Source organism: Capricornis sumatraensis, chromosome 6 (genome assembly GCF_032405125.1).
Source record: "Capricornis sumatraensis isolate serow.1 chromosome 6, serow.2, whole genome shotgun sequence".
Taxonomy (NCBI): domain Eukaryota; kingdom Metazoa; phylum Chordata; class Mammalia; order Artiodactyla; family Bovidae; genus Capricornis; species Capricornis sumatraensis.
The window spans coordinates 70,626,439-70,641,095 of NC_091074.1; the positions used below are offsets into that span (position 1 = coordinate 70,626,439).

General features: G+C 39.7%; 1 protein-coding gene across 1 annotated transcript in view; it reads left to right on the forward strand.

Moving 5' to 3' along the window:
• The window catches only part of TDRD7 (tudor domain containing 7), a 102,427-nt gene that overhangs the window by 73,364 nt on the left and 14,406 nt on the right, over positions 1 to 14,657 (forward strand). The window contains exons 9-12 of the mRNA XM_068974239.1: positions 813 to 924; positions 2,133 to 2,335; positions 4,495 to 4,629; positions 6,518 to 6,604. Coding sequence (XP_068830340.1) covers positions 813 to 924; positions 2,133 to 2,335; positions 4,495 to 4,629; positions 6,518 to 6,604 — 537 coding nt within the window. The remainder of the gene's footprint in view (positions 1 to 812; positions 925 to 2,132; positions 2,336 to 4,494; positions 4,630 to 6,517; positions 6,605 to 14,657) is intronic.

The window sequence follows — 14,657 nt, forward strand, 5'->3', positions numbered from 1 at the left end:
CGCCTTTGCCCTGCCTTGTTTTGTCTTGTTTTTGTAACAACTATCATCTGCTTTAATTAGAGAAGCATGCTAAATTTTAGCACTTTACCTCCTATTCCTAGGTGTCATTCTAAATCAAAGCTTAAGGTCTCTAGATTTAATTTTTCTCCAAAAGGAAAAAGGCTTTGGTTATATAGTCCTTTTCAAATAAAGTTTTATTAATACACTAAACATACTGTCCAGGCTCTCAGTGATCTGTGTTGGTGATGAGAAAGCATCATGCAGGTTTCTGTAAACACAGAACTCTGTCCGGCAGACTTGGGACCTTTTCCTGAGCTGGATGAAAGCCTAACCCAGCTTCCCAGCACTGAGAAAAAAACAGAATTATCTACTTTTACAGTGTAGGATTTCATGTTATCCAGCTGCAACATCATTGCTGTCATAGACAGCATCTCAGTCCCTGGAAACATAACCGCTGAGACCAGGCCATCATAAGTGCTGCTTTGGGAGTATAGAATCTGACAAATGCCCCAGTGTGTGCCTCCTCTAGAAACAAATAATGGAGGGGTGTAAATCAGAAAAGAAGGAGGTGATACGGGCATTATGATAGTAGGGCAAGAGTGGAGCAGCCAGGGATGGCAGATCAGATATGTGTGCTGCTGACAAGCTGATAACAGAAGGCACCGGAGCTCAGCAGTCTTCCCTCTGCTCCCTGTTGGCAAAGGAGTAAACTGAAGCCAATTAAATGCATTGTGAGTTTTTGTTTTTATTTTTTTAAGAAGTAAGTATAAAGAATTTTATTTGAACCTAAACGTTGTTTCTGTTATCATTAGGTATGCTATGTTGACTATGGTTTTAGTGAAAATGTTGAAAAGAGCAAAGCATACAGATTGAACCCGAAGTTCTGTTCACTCTCATTCCAAGCTACAAAGTGTAAGCTCGCAGGTAAAAAGAAACTTTTATAAGAGCTCTCCACTTTGGTGTGTATCATCTTTGTATTTTGGGGTAGTTAAATCCTAAAGCGTACTAAGTATTTCCAGGTGTTAAATGTGTTATTTCTTGAAAGGCATAAGTAAATTCATGTTTAATGTTCTCTGTATAGGATATGATCATTATAAAAGTGTTATAATGTTTTTATATATTTTTGTTACATTATACATAACATATGGGCTTCCCTCATAGCTCAGTTGGTGAAGAATCTGCCTGCAATGCAGAAGACCCAGGTTCAATTCCTGGGTTGGGAAGATCTCCTGCAGAAGGAAATAGCAACTCACTCCAGTATTACAGTTTTCTAAGAATAAAGAATAATTAGACTATGATAAAATTCACCTAGTACCCATATTACATTAAGCAGTATTTAATCTTTCTTTCATAAATCAGAAAATTCTTCGGTATTCTCAGTGCCATCACGGTGTACTTGAAAAGAAAGGGCGGGGGGAGGCTATCTAAATTTTCAATAAATGCATGTTTGTGAAAGAAATAATTGTGTATACTTACTTAGAAACTGAAAAAAAAAAAAACCACCAAGGTTATACTTTTAGGAAGAATGTTACAAATCCATGACTATAAGACATAATTGGTTGCTAATTTTTTATATGCATTAGTCTCTTTGTTTTAAATATGTGCTTGTATATAAAGTGAAGGCTGTTTCTCCTAAGGTAGAAACTCAGATTGATCATCAACTTCTCTTCTTGTTGTAAGATTGCCTGCAGCTAGACGGAGGAGCCTGGTAGGCTGCAGTCCATGGAGTCGCTGAGAATCGGGCACGACTGAGCGACTTCACTTTCACTTTTCACTTTCATGCATTGGAGAAGGAAATGGCAACCCACTCCAGTGTTTTTGCCTGGAGAATCCCAGGGACAGAGGAGCCTAGTGGGCTGCCGTCTGTGGGGTCACACAGAGTCAGACATGACTGAAGCAGCTTAGCAGCAGCAGCAGTGTAATCATTCAAAAAGACTTTCACATTATAATGAATATTTTTAAACCTAAGGCTAGATACTACAAAGAAGTTTGTAAAACAAAGCTTCCCTATAAAATTTAAGAATTTTGTAGTAGATTCATGATTGTAGTAAGTAGCCAGAATGAATACAATCAATGTTTCTTAAAATGTTTCTTCTAATTAAATAGAAATTTAAATATTCAATATTTTTCAGGGTTGGAAGTTCTAAGTGATGATCCTGACTTAGTGAAAGTGGTGGAATCTTTAACTTGTGGGAAGATCTTTGCAGTGGAAATACTTGAAAAAACTGACATTCCACTGGTTGTTCTGTATGATACCTCAGGAGAAGATGACATCAACATCAATGCCACCTGCTTAAAGGCCATATGTGACAAGTCACTAGAAGTTCACCTTCAGGTACCACCATGACCCCTGTTGTCTGTTCACACATAGCACAGGAAATAAATTCACCAGAATAGAATGCGGTACATTTTAGGCTAACGTTAGATAGAGACAGAATACGTATGTATTGAGAAAAAAGATAGAGGGGAGTTAAAAGTGGGGGGAAATGCCAAAACATAAATAGTAATTGTTAAGAATTGGATTTAAAAAAAAAAAAATTGGATTTTTATTTTATTTTCAAGTTCCTACAAAGAGCATTAAGAATTGGATTTTTTATTTCTGAGTTCCTACAAAGAGCATATATTAATTTTATATGAAATTATTTTGCAAATATAAGGGAAGATAATTCAAAAGAAGGGAAAATTAGATCAGTGAAGATGTTCATTGAATTGCTAGCTTTAACATTTTTAAAATGTGAAGAACATAGATGTCTGCAGGAAAGGACACCTTTAAATAAATTGTGGAGCAGCCACTGTAAAGAATAGGATTAGGTGTTAAAAATGATTATTTTAGAAACTTCATAACAACATTGGAAAAATATTGTTTTAATAATTATCAATAGAACAACAGTGAATTGCCTTCATACTTCATATTATGATTTGACTAAAAGTGGCTAAAATTAAACCTTTTCTGTTTTTTTAAAGTTACTAAAATTCACGTGGGCCATTGGCAAGGATTAGAAAGTAGACTAATAATGGGATTGATCTTTTGAGAGTTGTTTGTTTTCACTTCTGTTAATATTGCAAAAATATTTATATAATAATTCTTTTTCTAAATTAATGGGACTAAGATCTTGGCATCCGGTCCCTTCCATGGCAAATAGATGGGGAAAAAGTGAAAACAGTGACAGACATTATTTTCCTGAGCTCCAAAATCACTGCAAATGGCGACTGCAGCCACAAAACTAAAAGACGCTTGCTCCATGGAAGAAAAGCCATGACAAACCTAGTGTTAGTTGCTCAGTCATGTCTGACTCTGTGCGACCTCAAGGACTGTAGCCTGCCAGGCTCCTCTGTCCACGCGGTTCTCCAGGCAAGAATACTGGAGTGGGTTGCCATTCCTTTCTCCAGGGATCTTCCTGACCTAGAGATTGAACCTGGGTCTCCCTCATTGCAGGCAGATACTTTACCGTCTGAGCCACAAGGGTAGTCTCAAACCTTAGACAGTGTGTTGAAAAACAGACATCGCTTTGCTGACAAAGCTCCGTATAGTCAAAGCTGTGGTATTTTCCAGTAATCACGTACAGATGTGAGAGTTGGACCATAAAGAAAGCTGAAACTGAAAGTGAAAATCGTTCAGTCGTGTCTGACTCTTTGCAACCCCATGGACTATACAGTCCATGGAAGTCTCTGGGCCAGAATACTGGAGTGGGTAACCTTTCCCTTCTCCAGGGGGTCTTCCCAACTTAGGGATCAAACCCAGGTCTTCCACATTGCAGGCAGATTCTTTACCAGCTGAGCCACAAGGGAGGCCCAAATAAGGCTGAGTGCCAAAGAACTGATGCTTTTGAATTGTGGTGCCAGAGAAGACTCTTAAGAGTCCCTTGGACAGTAAGGAGTTCAGACCAATCAATCATAAAGGAAATCAACTCTGAATATTCACTGGAAGGACTGATGCTGAAACTCCAATACTTTGGCCACCTGCTGCAAAGAGCTGACTCATTGGAAAAGACCCTGATGCTAGGAAAGATTGTGGGCAGGAGGAGAAAGGGATTACAGGGGATGAGATAGTTGGATGGCATCATTAACTCAGTGGACATGAGTTTGACCAAACTCCAGGAGATGTGAAGTACAGGGAAGCTTAGCATGCTGCAGTGCGTGGGGTCACAAAGAGTCAGATATGACTTAGCAGATGAACAACAACAAAATTAATGGGAAGAAGATAAACCAGAGTTAAAGATATTCTTAGCCTATTAGGGGAAAGTGGTAATAATATAATATATGCAGAATATCTACTCTGTGCCTGATACAACTGAGAGCAGATACTCCTTTTGAAAGAGAGATAGGCAAACTAGTTTTTCACATTTGCATTATGAATTTCATTCTATCCTATCTGTCTTCCGGCTTGCTTCGAAAATTGTAAAATGCAGAGACTTTCAGTGAACTAGGTCTATCCCCTTAGGTAGATAAGAGCTGCACTCTCCTCAAGCATCCTTGGTGTGTCCTTTGTTCCAGGTTGATGCCATGTACACTAATGTCAGAGTGACTAACATTTGCTCCGATGGCACACTCTACTGCCAAGTGCCTTGTAAGGGTCTGAACAAGCTCAACGACCTTCTGCATAAGATAGAGGAATACTTCCACTGTAAGGTATGTCTGAGCAGCATCTATTTCCAAGATGAGTCCTAGCATTGCAAACAAGAGGCGTCACTAAATTGTATTCTTGCACTAAGTTTTGAACAGTTTAAGATAGAATCTCTAAAAATGTAAGATCCCCAGACTTCAGAATTTGAAACAGAACCCCTCCATGCTTTCTGCAGGGTAGAATGAGGATAATAATAGTGAGTATCCACAGGGCCTGGCTTATAGAAAGTGCTCAATGATGGGTCAAGGTGCAGTTGAGGAGCCTACAGTGCAGCTGCCTGTGACTGTCGTCTTGTGCAGCTGGCTCCTCTGCCTGGACAAAGACAGAACCATGGAATTTACAGGGAGAATAAAACTTACAAGGCATCATTCCCCAAGCTCTTCATGGTCCCTGAGAAAACCTGTACCCTGGTAAATGTGGTTCTACAGTTATACTTATTAATAATCTCTTACCGCCTATAATGCAGGAGACCTGGGTTCGATCCCTGGGTTGGGAAGATCCCCTGGAGAAGGGAAAGGCTACCTGCTCCAGTATTCTGGCCTAGAGAATTCCATGGACTGTATAGTCCATGGGGTCGCAAAGAGTCGTACATGACTGAGCTACTTTCACTTTCACTCTTAGTTTACCCTTTAATTCTAGTATCATTTTCTCTGAATCAAGATCTGTGGAGGTTTTCTTTTAAGTTCCTAAAGGAATTTCCTTACCTCCATTAGGACATTGTGGTCGTAATCCACAATATGCTGTGGTTTCCAAATGACTAAACTCCTGTGCCCCTTCAACTATGACCCCCTTACCCTAGAAGTGAACGCTTCTCTCTAACCTACAGAGCACCTCAAGGGCCTCACAGCACTTGTACGCAGGATTGTTTCAGCTGTTTGGACGTTTGTTTGCTTTACTAGAGTGTAGGCTTCCTGAGGGCAGAGACTGAGCCTCCCCAGGTTCTGGTAAGTACCTAATTCATTTAGGTACTGTAGTATGTTATCTAGTGTCTTACATAAAATCAGTATTCCAAAATATTTGCTGAATCGGAATAAACTGGTGTTCAGACTACAGCCTAGAATCAAGACGTTAGATCTGTAACTTTACCTCTTTCTCCATTGCAGATATCTTGGAGGTATCTCAGGAGCATTACTTAAGTTTGATTTGCTAATCTATCCTAGAGAAATCTGAGACACCCAGAGGGTGGACTATAGTTATTCATTTACATGTATGTGCTTATTATCTATAGTGATGAAAAGCACCCTTGATAGTTCTTAGTGCCCTGGGAACTCAAGTGGAGGGAGATATTGCCTTTGGGGAGAGTAGAAACATTTACCCTGAAGGAAAGAAGCAATGGCAGGTCCCCAGCTTCAAGCTACAGAGAGGAGGAGGATGAAGATACTGAACTGGCACTGATATCCACATTTGTATTGATAACATTTCTTTTGTTTTGGAATTAAATCTTTTCTTTGAATCTGAATGTTAACAGAAGAGAAGAGGAGGCCTAATGGACAGTTAACCTAACCACCTCCCTCTCATCCAGGCTGTTCTTTTTATCAGATTCATCCTCCTCCTCTGTATTTCACTAATGGTGCCAGAGCCTTGATGAATCATCCTGACCTCTATGCTATCATTTTTAGACATGTTAACAGGGCTGATTTATGATCCATGTGCAAGGAAGGAGAATAGAAACATTCACTCTAAAGGAAAGAGTAGACGGCTGCCACCAACAAGCACAGGAGAAAAAAGACCGAAGCCCTACAAGCCCAGTACGCATGCTGTGTCCGCTGCAGTGCAGGCCTCACTGGAAGTCTGATCATGGACAGGGAAGCAGTCGACCTGCACCACAGCAGGCATGTGGCAACGTGCTCTTTGCTGTGAGTAATGAGTGTGTCATGTGTTTGTGTTTTGCAGCACATGACTTCTGAGTACTTCGTTTCATTACCCTTCTGTGGGAAAGTCTGCCTCTTCCACTGCAAAGGAAAATGGCTACGAGTAGAGGTAAAATTAGTCAATTGACTATTTTTTAAATTTAAGATGAAATATTTCACATGCACAAACAACATTTTTGTTTGTTTGTTTAAAAAAAAATCACCAGTTTAACAAATGAAACATGACTATTACAGTTGACCCTGCCTGTCGGCAGCCCTTGTTTTTTACTTCCTCCTCTGGGGATACCAGCTGAATTTGGTATTTCTCATTCCTCTTCACTGCTTTATACTTTTACTATATTTGTGTCTATACAAACACACTTTTACTATCTGTATATTTAAAAATAGAAATAATCAAAATACAGAAATGAATAGTATGTATAAAGTCGTTCAGTTGCCCAGTCATATCTGACTCCTTGCAAACCCATGGACTGCAGCATGCCAGCCTCCCTGTCCCTCAGTATCTCCCAAAGTTTGCCCAAGTTCATGTCTATTACATCGGTGACGCCATCCAGCCATCTCCTCCTCTGACGCCCTCATACTTACAGTAATACTTAAAGTAAAAACATAAATACTTAAAGTAATACTTATAGTAAAAACGTGAATAAAGTATAACTGAATGAATGTTTTAAAAATTTATATAAATCGTAAAATGTATTTTACGAAAAACAAAAGAAATGCAAAAAAGCACAATGGCTGTCTGAGGAGGCCTTACAAATAGCTGTGAAAAGAAGAGAAGTGAAAAGCAAAGGAGAAAAAGGAAAGACATAGCCATTTGAATGCAGAGTTCCAAAGAATAGCAAGGAGAGGTAAGAAAGCCTTCCTCGGTGATCAGTGCAAAGAAATAGAGGAAAACAATAGAATGGGAAAGACTAGAGATCTCTTCAAGAAAATTAGATGTACCAAGGAAACATTTCATGCAATGATGGGCTCGATAAAGGACAGAAATGGTGGGGACCTAACAGAAGCAGAATATATTAAGAAGAGGTGGCAAAAATACACAGAAGAACTGTACAAAAAAAGGAGCTTCATGACCCAGATAATCACAATGGTGTGATCACACACCTAGAGCCAGACATCCTGGAATGTGAAGTCAAGTGGGCTTTAGGAAGCGTCACTACGAACAAAGCGAGTGGAAGCAATGGAATTCCAGTTGAGCTATTTCAAATCCTGAAAGATGATTCTGTGAACGTGCTGCACTCAACATGCCAGCAAATATAGAAAACGCAGCAGCAGCCACCGGACTGGAAAAGGTCAGTTTTCATTCCAGTCCCAAAGAAAGGCAATGCCAAAGAATGCTCAAACTACCACACAGTTGCACTCATCTCACACGCTAGTAAAGTAATGCTCAAAATTCTCCAAGCCAAGCTTCAGCAGTCCGTGAAACATGAACTTCCAGATGTTCAAGCTGGTTTTAGAAAAGGCAGAGGAACCAGAGATCAAATTGCCAACATCCGATGGATCATCAAAAAAGCAAGAGAGTTCCAGAAAAACATCTATTGCTGTTTTATTGACTGTGTCAAAGCCTTTGACTGTGTGGATCACAATAAACTGTGGAAAATTCTGAAAGAGATGGGCATACCAGACCACCTGACCTGCCTCTTGGGAAACCTGTACGCAGGTCAGGAAGCAACAGTTAGAACTGGACATGGAACAACAGACTGGTTCCAAATAGGAAAAGGAGTACCTCAAGGCTGTATATTGTCACCCTGCTGATTTAACTTATATGCAGAGTACATCATGAGAAATGCTGGGCTGGAAGAAGCACAAGCTGGAATCAAGATTGCCAGGATATCAATAACCTCAGATATGCATATGATACCACCCTTATGGCAGAAAGTGAAGAGGAACTGAAAAGCCTCTTGATGAAAGTGAAAGAGGAGAGTGAAAAAGTTGGCTTAAAGCTCAACATTCAGAAAACAAAGATCATGGCATCTGGTCCCATCACTTCATGGGAAATAGATGGGGAAACAGTGGAAACAGTGTGAGACCTTTTTTTGGGGGGCTCCGAAATCACTGCAGATGGTGATTGCAGCCATGAAATAAAAGACGCTTACTCCTTGGAAGGAAAGTTATGAGCAACGTAGACAGTATATTAAAAAGCAGAGACATTACTGTGCCAAGAAAGGTCCGTCTAGTCAAGGCTGTGGTTTTTGCAGTGGACATGTATGGATGTGAGAGTTGGACTGTGAAGAAAGCTGAGCACCAAAGAATTGATGCTTTTGAACTATGGTGTTGGAGAAGACCCTTGAGAGTCCCTTGGACTGCAAGGAGATCCAACCCATCCATCTTAAAGGAGATCAGTCCTGGGTGTTCATTGAAAGGTCTGATATTGAAGCTGAAATTCCAATACTTTGGCTGCCTCATGTGAAGAGCTGACTCATTTGAAAAGACCCTGATGCTGGAAAAGATTGAGGGCAGGAGGAGAAGGGGACAACAGAGGATGAGATGGTTGGATGGCATCATTGACTCGATGGACATGAGTTTGGGTGAACTCTGGGAGTTGGTGATGGACAGGGAGGCCTGGTGTGCTGCGGTTCATGGGGTTGCAAAGAGTTGGACATTACTGAGCAACTGAACTGAACTGAAAATGTATTGATTCTTCGGAAACATGCTTTTTCATTCCTTATGTTTGTGATGTAATCTGTTTTCCCTGCTATATGATATAACAGTGTATGAATATGCCAACATTATCACTCCCTTCACCTGACAGTGATATTTAGCTTGTATCAAATTTTTTATTATAAACAGTGCTACCCTGAAACTTCCCATGCACATCTCACAGGGTGCATATATAGGAGTTGGATTTCTGGGTGTAGGGAGTTACTCTCCAGAGTCACCCTCCCTTAATGTTGTAGCCCTTTGAAAGTTCTGACTTCTTGGGGGAGTCTCATGCCCTCCCTCCCCCTTGCCTAAGATTGCTTGGGTTTCAGTTTTCACATACTGTTCCAGTGCCTAATAATTGTTTTATTTTTCTTGCAAGCTCAGTTATGAATTTTAAGTGAAAGTGAAAGTGAAGTCGCTCTGTCGTGTCCGACTCTTTGCGACCCCATGGACTGTAGCCTACCAGGCTTCTCCGTCCATGGGATTTTCCAGGCAAGAGTACTGGAGTGGGGTACCATTTCCTTCTCCAGGGGATCTTCCCCACCCAGGGATTGAAACCGGGTCTCCCGCATTGTAGGCAGACACTTTACTGTCTGAGCCACAGTTTTCTTAGTGTTCCCTAACTTTGGGCTTCCCAGGTGGCACAGTGGTAAAGAATCCACCTGCCAATGAAGGAGATGCAGGTTTAATCCCTGGGCCAGGAAAACACCCTGGAAAAGGAAATGGCAATCCAATCCAGTGTTTGTGCCTGGAAAATTCCATGGACAGCGGAGCCTGGTGGGCTACCGTCCATGGGGGTCAGAGTGGGACACTACAGTGGCAGCATAACTTTGGACTAACTGTATGAACGTGGCTGTAGGCTAGAGGTTTGACCAGAGTATGTGGCACTTCAAAATACTACTAAATATTCTAATATTCTGAAAAGCCCGTGTGATCATTGTCTAGTCAGCAAACACCAATTCTGAAGAATCAGGATGTGGATGTTTAACAAGTATATAGAATTTTTGTGACCAGAGTTCAATATAGCTAGCTGTAGTGTTATTAATAATACAGGACTTGTATGTTTTTCTCATGGGCATGAGGACGTCATATTACACTTTCTGTTTCTCAGCTTTTTGTTTTCTCAGCTAACTGTCAAAGTCTGTCAATATGTTTGTTTGAAACGAAATCAAAACCAAATTTTAAACGGAAAAAAAATTGCAAAAGAATCAGATTCTGGCTTCAATATAGTTTGTATCTGTAAACTGATGTTAAAATGCTTTTACAATGCTATTTAGGAAGGCACAATTTGGTAGCTTCAATTTTTCATTTATAGCTTTGTCTAAACAAGATCCCAAAAAACTGCCACCTTAATTTTTTTTGCTTCAAGTACTTTTAAGCACTTCAAGGTTCAATATGAAGTGCAGGTAAAACCCTCTCATTTTCAAAATTACTAAGAGTTAACAATACACTGGATAGTGAGCAGAATATGAAAATGCAGGCTACTTCATCAAAAATTTTAAGGGATTTGTTATATTTTATCATATATTTCTTTGTTTTTCAGAGGCAGGTTTTGGATTTTTGTGGTTGCTGTTTCTTTCTTTTCAGCTGCTGCTGCTTTTTTTTTTTTTTTTTTTTTTTTTGATACCTAGTTTTCCCAGTTACTAATTTGCAAATCTGGGCTAAATTTCATTTTTCCTGCCTTTCCTTTGTTATAGTGGTTCTTAACCTAGGTGCAAAGACCTCTACTTACAGGGAGTGCCTGAATCCATCTACCATAATCATATCCATATTGGGTGTGTGTGTGTGTATATATGTGCATGATATATTTTGGAGGGAAAGTATTCGTAATTTTCGTAAGATTCTGAAAGAAACCAACCCTAAGAAGGTAAGAATCATTGCTTTATCGAGTTTTAATACAACATAGCAACATTTTGATAACTTAATTGTACTGATTTTCCCTTTTAGTAAATCTTAATCATGACCACTTCAATAAAAGCATCAGTTTTGAAATAATTATTGTCATTAATGTGAATGTGTCTTAGAAAGTCGAGATCTGGGTATATGACTAAAAGTTATGTGCTTAGTATAAACTTCAAAGCATGACTTGTTAAAAAGAACACAACATTATTTGAATTTTAAGGCTCTGTGCTGTCTAGTGTATAATATATAAATGCTTAATTTTTAAGCCTTTTATTTTGAAATAATTTCAGACTTAAAAAGTTGCAAAAATATTTCAGAGTTCCCATATACCTTTACCTTTTACCCACCATCGCCAATTGATAACATCTTGTATAACCATTATCAAAACCAGGAAATTAACACTGAGACAATATTATTAACTAATCTGCAGAACATACTGACGTTCCCACATTGTCCTCCAAATGTCCTTTTTCTGGTCCTCCAAGTTGTATTTAGTTGTCCTATCTTAGTTTCCTCTAACCTGACAGTTGCTCAGTCATTGTTGTTTGTGGCCTTTTGAAGAATAGCAATATTTTGTAAAGTATCTCTCAACTTTAGTTTCTCCATGTCAGTTAGAACTGGACATGGAACAACAGACTGGTTCCACATAGGAAAAGGAGTACGTCAAGGCTGTATATTGTCACCCTGCTTATTTAACTTATATGCAGAGTACATCATGAGAAACGCTGGGCTGGAAGAAGCACAAGCTGGAATCAAGATTGCCAGGAGAAATATCAATAACCTCAGATATGCATGTGACACCACCCTTATGGCAGAAAGTGAAGAGGAACTAAAAAGCCTCACGATGAAAGTGAAAGAGGAGAGTGAAAAAGTTGGCTTAAAGCTCAACGTTCAGAAAACTAAGATCATGGCATCTGGTCCCATCACTTCATGGGAAATAGATGGGGAAACAGTGGAAAGAGTGTCAGACTTTATTTCTGGGGGCTCCAAAATCACTGCAGACGGTGATTGCAGCCATGAAATTAAAAGACATTTACTCCTTGGAAGGAAAGTTATGACCAACCTAGATAGCGTATTGAAAAGCAGAGGCATTACTTTGCCAACAAAGGTCCCTCTAGTCAAGGCTATGGTTTTTCCAGTGGTCATGTATGGATGTGAGAGTTCGACTGTGAGGAAAGCTGAGCACTTAAGAATTGATGCTTTTGAACTGTGGTGTTGGAGAAGACCCTTGAGAGTCCCTTGGACTGCAAGGAGATCCAACCAGTCCATTCTAAAGGAGATCAGTCCTGGGTGTTCTTTGGAAGGAATGATGCTAAAGCTGAAACTCCAGTACTTTGGCCACCTCATGCGAAGAGTTGACTCATTGGTAAAGACCCTGATTCTGGAAGGCATTGAGGGCAGGAGGAGAAGGGGACGACAGAGGATGAGATGGCTGGATGGCATCACCGACTTGATGGACATGAGTTTGGGTGAACTCCGGGAGTTGGTGATGGACAGGGAGGCCTGGCGTGCTGATCCATGGGGTCTCAAAGAGTTGGACACAACTGAGCAACTGAACTGATAATCAGGTTATACCTTTTTGACAAATACTTTCTCATTGCATGCTCAAATACTTTCTCATTGCATGCTCAAATACTTTAGATAAATATCTAGTATTATTTTTATTGCTATCAAATTGTGATTATCTACCTTTCAGGTAGCAGAGGTATTCATTCTCTTAATGATGCATAGAAAGTTAGGGAAAGAAAGATGATTAATGAAAAGCAGATCCTGTGTTTAAGTGATGTATTTGCTCTTGACATTTCAACTTGTCTAACTTTAGCACATACATATTCTGAACTTATTCCATACATCCAGCCAACTTTATTCAATGCAGAGGCCATTACTCCCCATTTCCCTGTAGAAGTGATCAGCCTTCACTCTGCACCATCTTCCAGTCAATCTTCAGTCACTGACGCTTGACTTCTGCCCACACTCCATCAGAGAGCCTGTTCTTGTAAAAGCATCTTTATTATGCAGTCAAATTAGTATCTTCCAGGTCTTATCTTTCCAAACCTCCTTGTATCAAATAGTGGTGAAACTTGAAATTCTCTTCTCACTAAAGTACCATATTATCAAATGCTAATCTTCCTTGTGATAGTCTAATGATTCTTTCTCTTATTTTTCACCCAAAACCTCCCTCCATCCCCACTTCTGAAATGTCACTGTCAGTGCCCCCAAGTCCTGTCTTGGCTTATCAGTCTTCTTGGCCTCTTTATCCTTCTGGGTAATCCTGTCTCGTAGTTTCAGGTACCATTTCAGCCCTAATGACTTCCAAATTCATTTTCCAGCCCCTGGTGAACTGTAGATTTAAGCAAAAAGCCAGCCTAATTGTTCATTTCACAGACTTTAAGTTCTCTGTGTCTGAAACCAAAATACTTTCTCCCCATCGTTACCTTTTTCCCATGTCTCTGTTTTAGTGGTACCTCCCTTTGTGCAGCCATTCAGGCTGTGTCTTAAGAGCTATCTTTGAATCCTACATCTTCCTCAGCCCCGCAGTGTAACTTATCACCAAATGCTGCTGATTTTACATCTTTGTCAATTCTTGCCCAGATCACTGCAGTACCACGCCAACTGTTTTCCTCTGCCTTCACCGTTGTCTTCCTCAAGTCAAGCTCTGTACCACTAAGATTGAGCAACCCAAAATGCAAATAGTAACACATCCAGTTTATGATGAGATTTATTGTTTCCACAGGACTACTTGTTGTTTGTTAAACATGACTGATCTCATTTAATGTTTGCAAAACCCTATTATTCCTGTTTGTACTGATGAGGAAAGTAACTCAGCTAATAAGCAGGGTGATTGACATGTAACTGTCTGAGCCACCAGGGAAGCCCAAAACCAAATCTATCAGATCCCAAAGCCCTCATTAGCAATTTTATAAAGTTGACCACGTCATTCTTCTACTTAAGGCGTGACATTGGCTTCTAGTCTGCAGGGTAAAGTCTCAGTTCTTGAAGACATGTCTGGCTCTGCTGATCTTCCGTTTGCCTGTCTCCCAGCCTCACCTCTTGCCTTGGCTGGCCTCTCACTTGATGCGCTAATGTAACCACAATGTTTGTAGTCACTACATGTGAGAAATATGTGTGTGCCTTTGCCCATCCTCTCCCCTCTATTTGAAATGTCACAATTAGCCTCTAACTAGACTCCTACCAATCAATCTAGTTTACTCCCATTCATCATTTAAGGTCCAGCTCTGAAAGGACATAAATTTGTGAAATTTACAAAACTTCAGTTTGTGAAAAAGGAAATACACATGACTAATAAATGTGATTATTTCTTAAAGTGACAAAAATTTACACAACTTAAATTATCCAAAGTGATTTGTTAGATAAGTCACAATGGATAGACTTAGGTAAAATTACATAGAAGACAAATGACATGAAATATTTTTATGAGACATTGTGTGGAAGGCTGTCAACTATGAAATAGTATGTACAAACATGTTGTAATTTTTGTAAATCTAATTATTGTGAATCACAGATAAAAGACTAGACAGATAACTGTAACCTATAGTAGATGAAGAGTGATTTTTATATCATTCTTTTTAAGTATCTAAATGTTCTGTAGTGTAGGC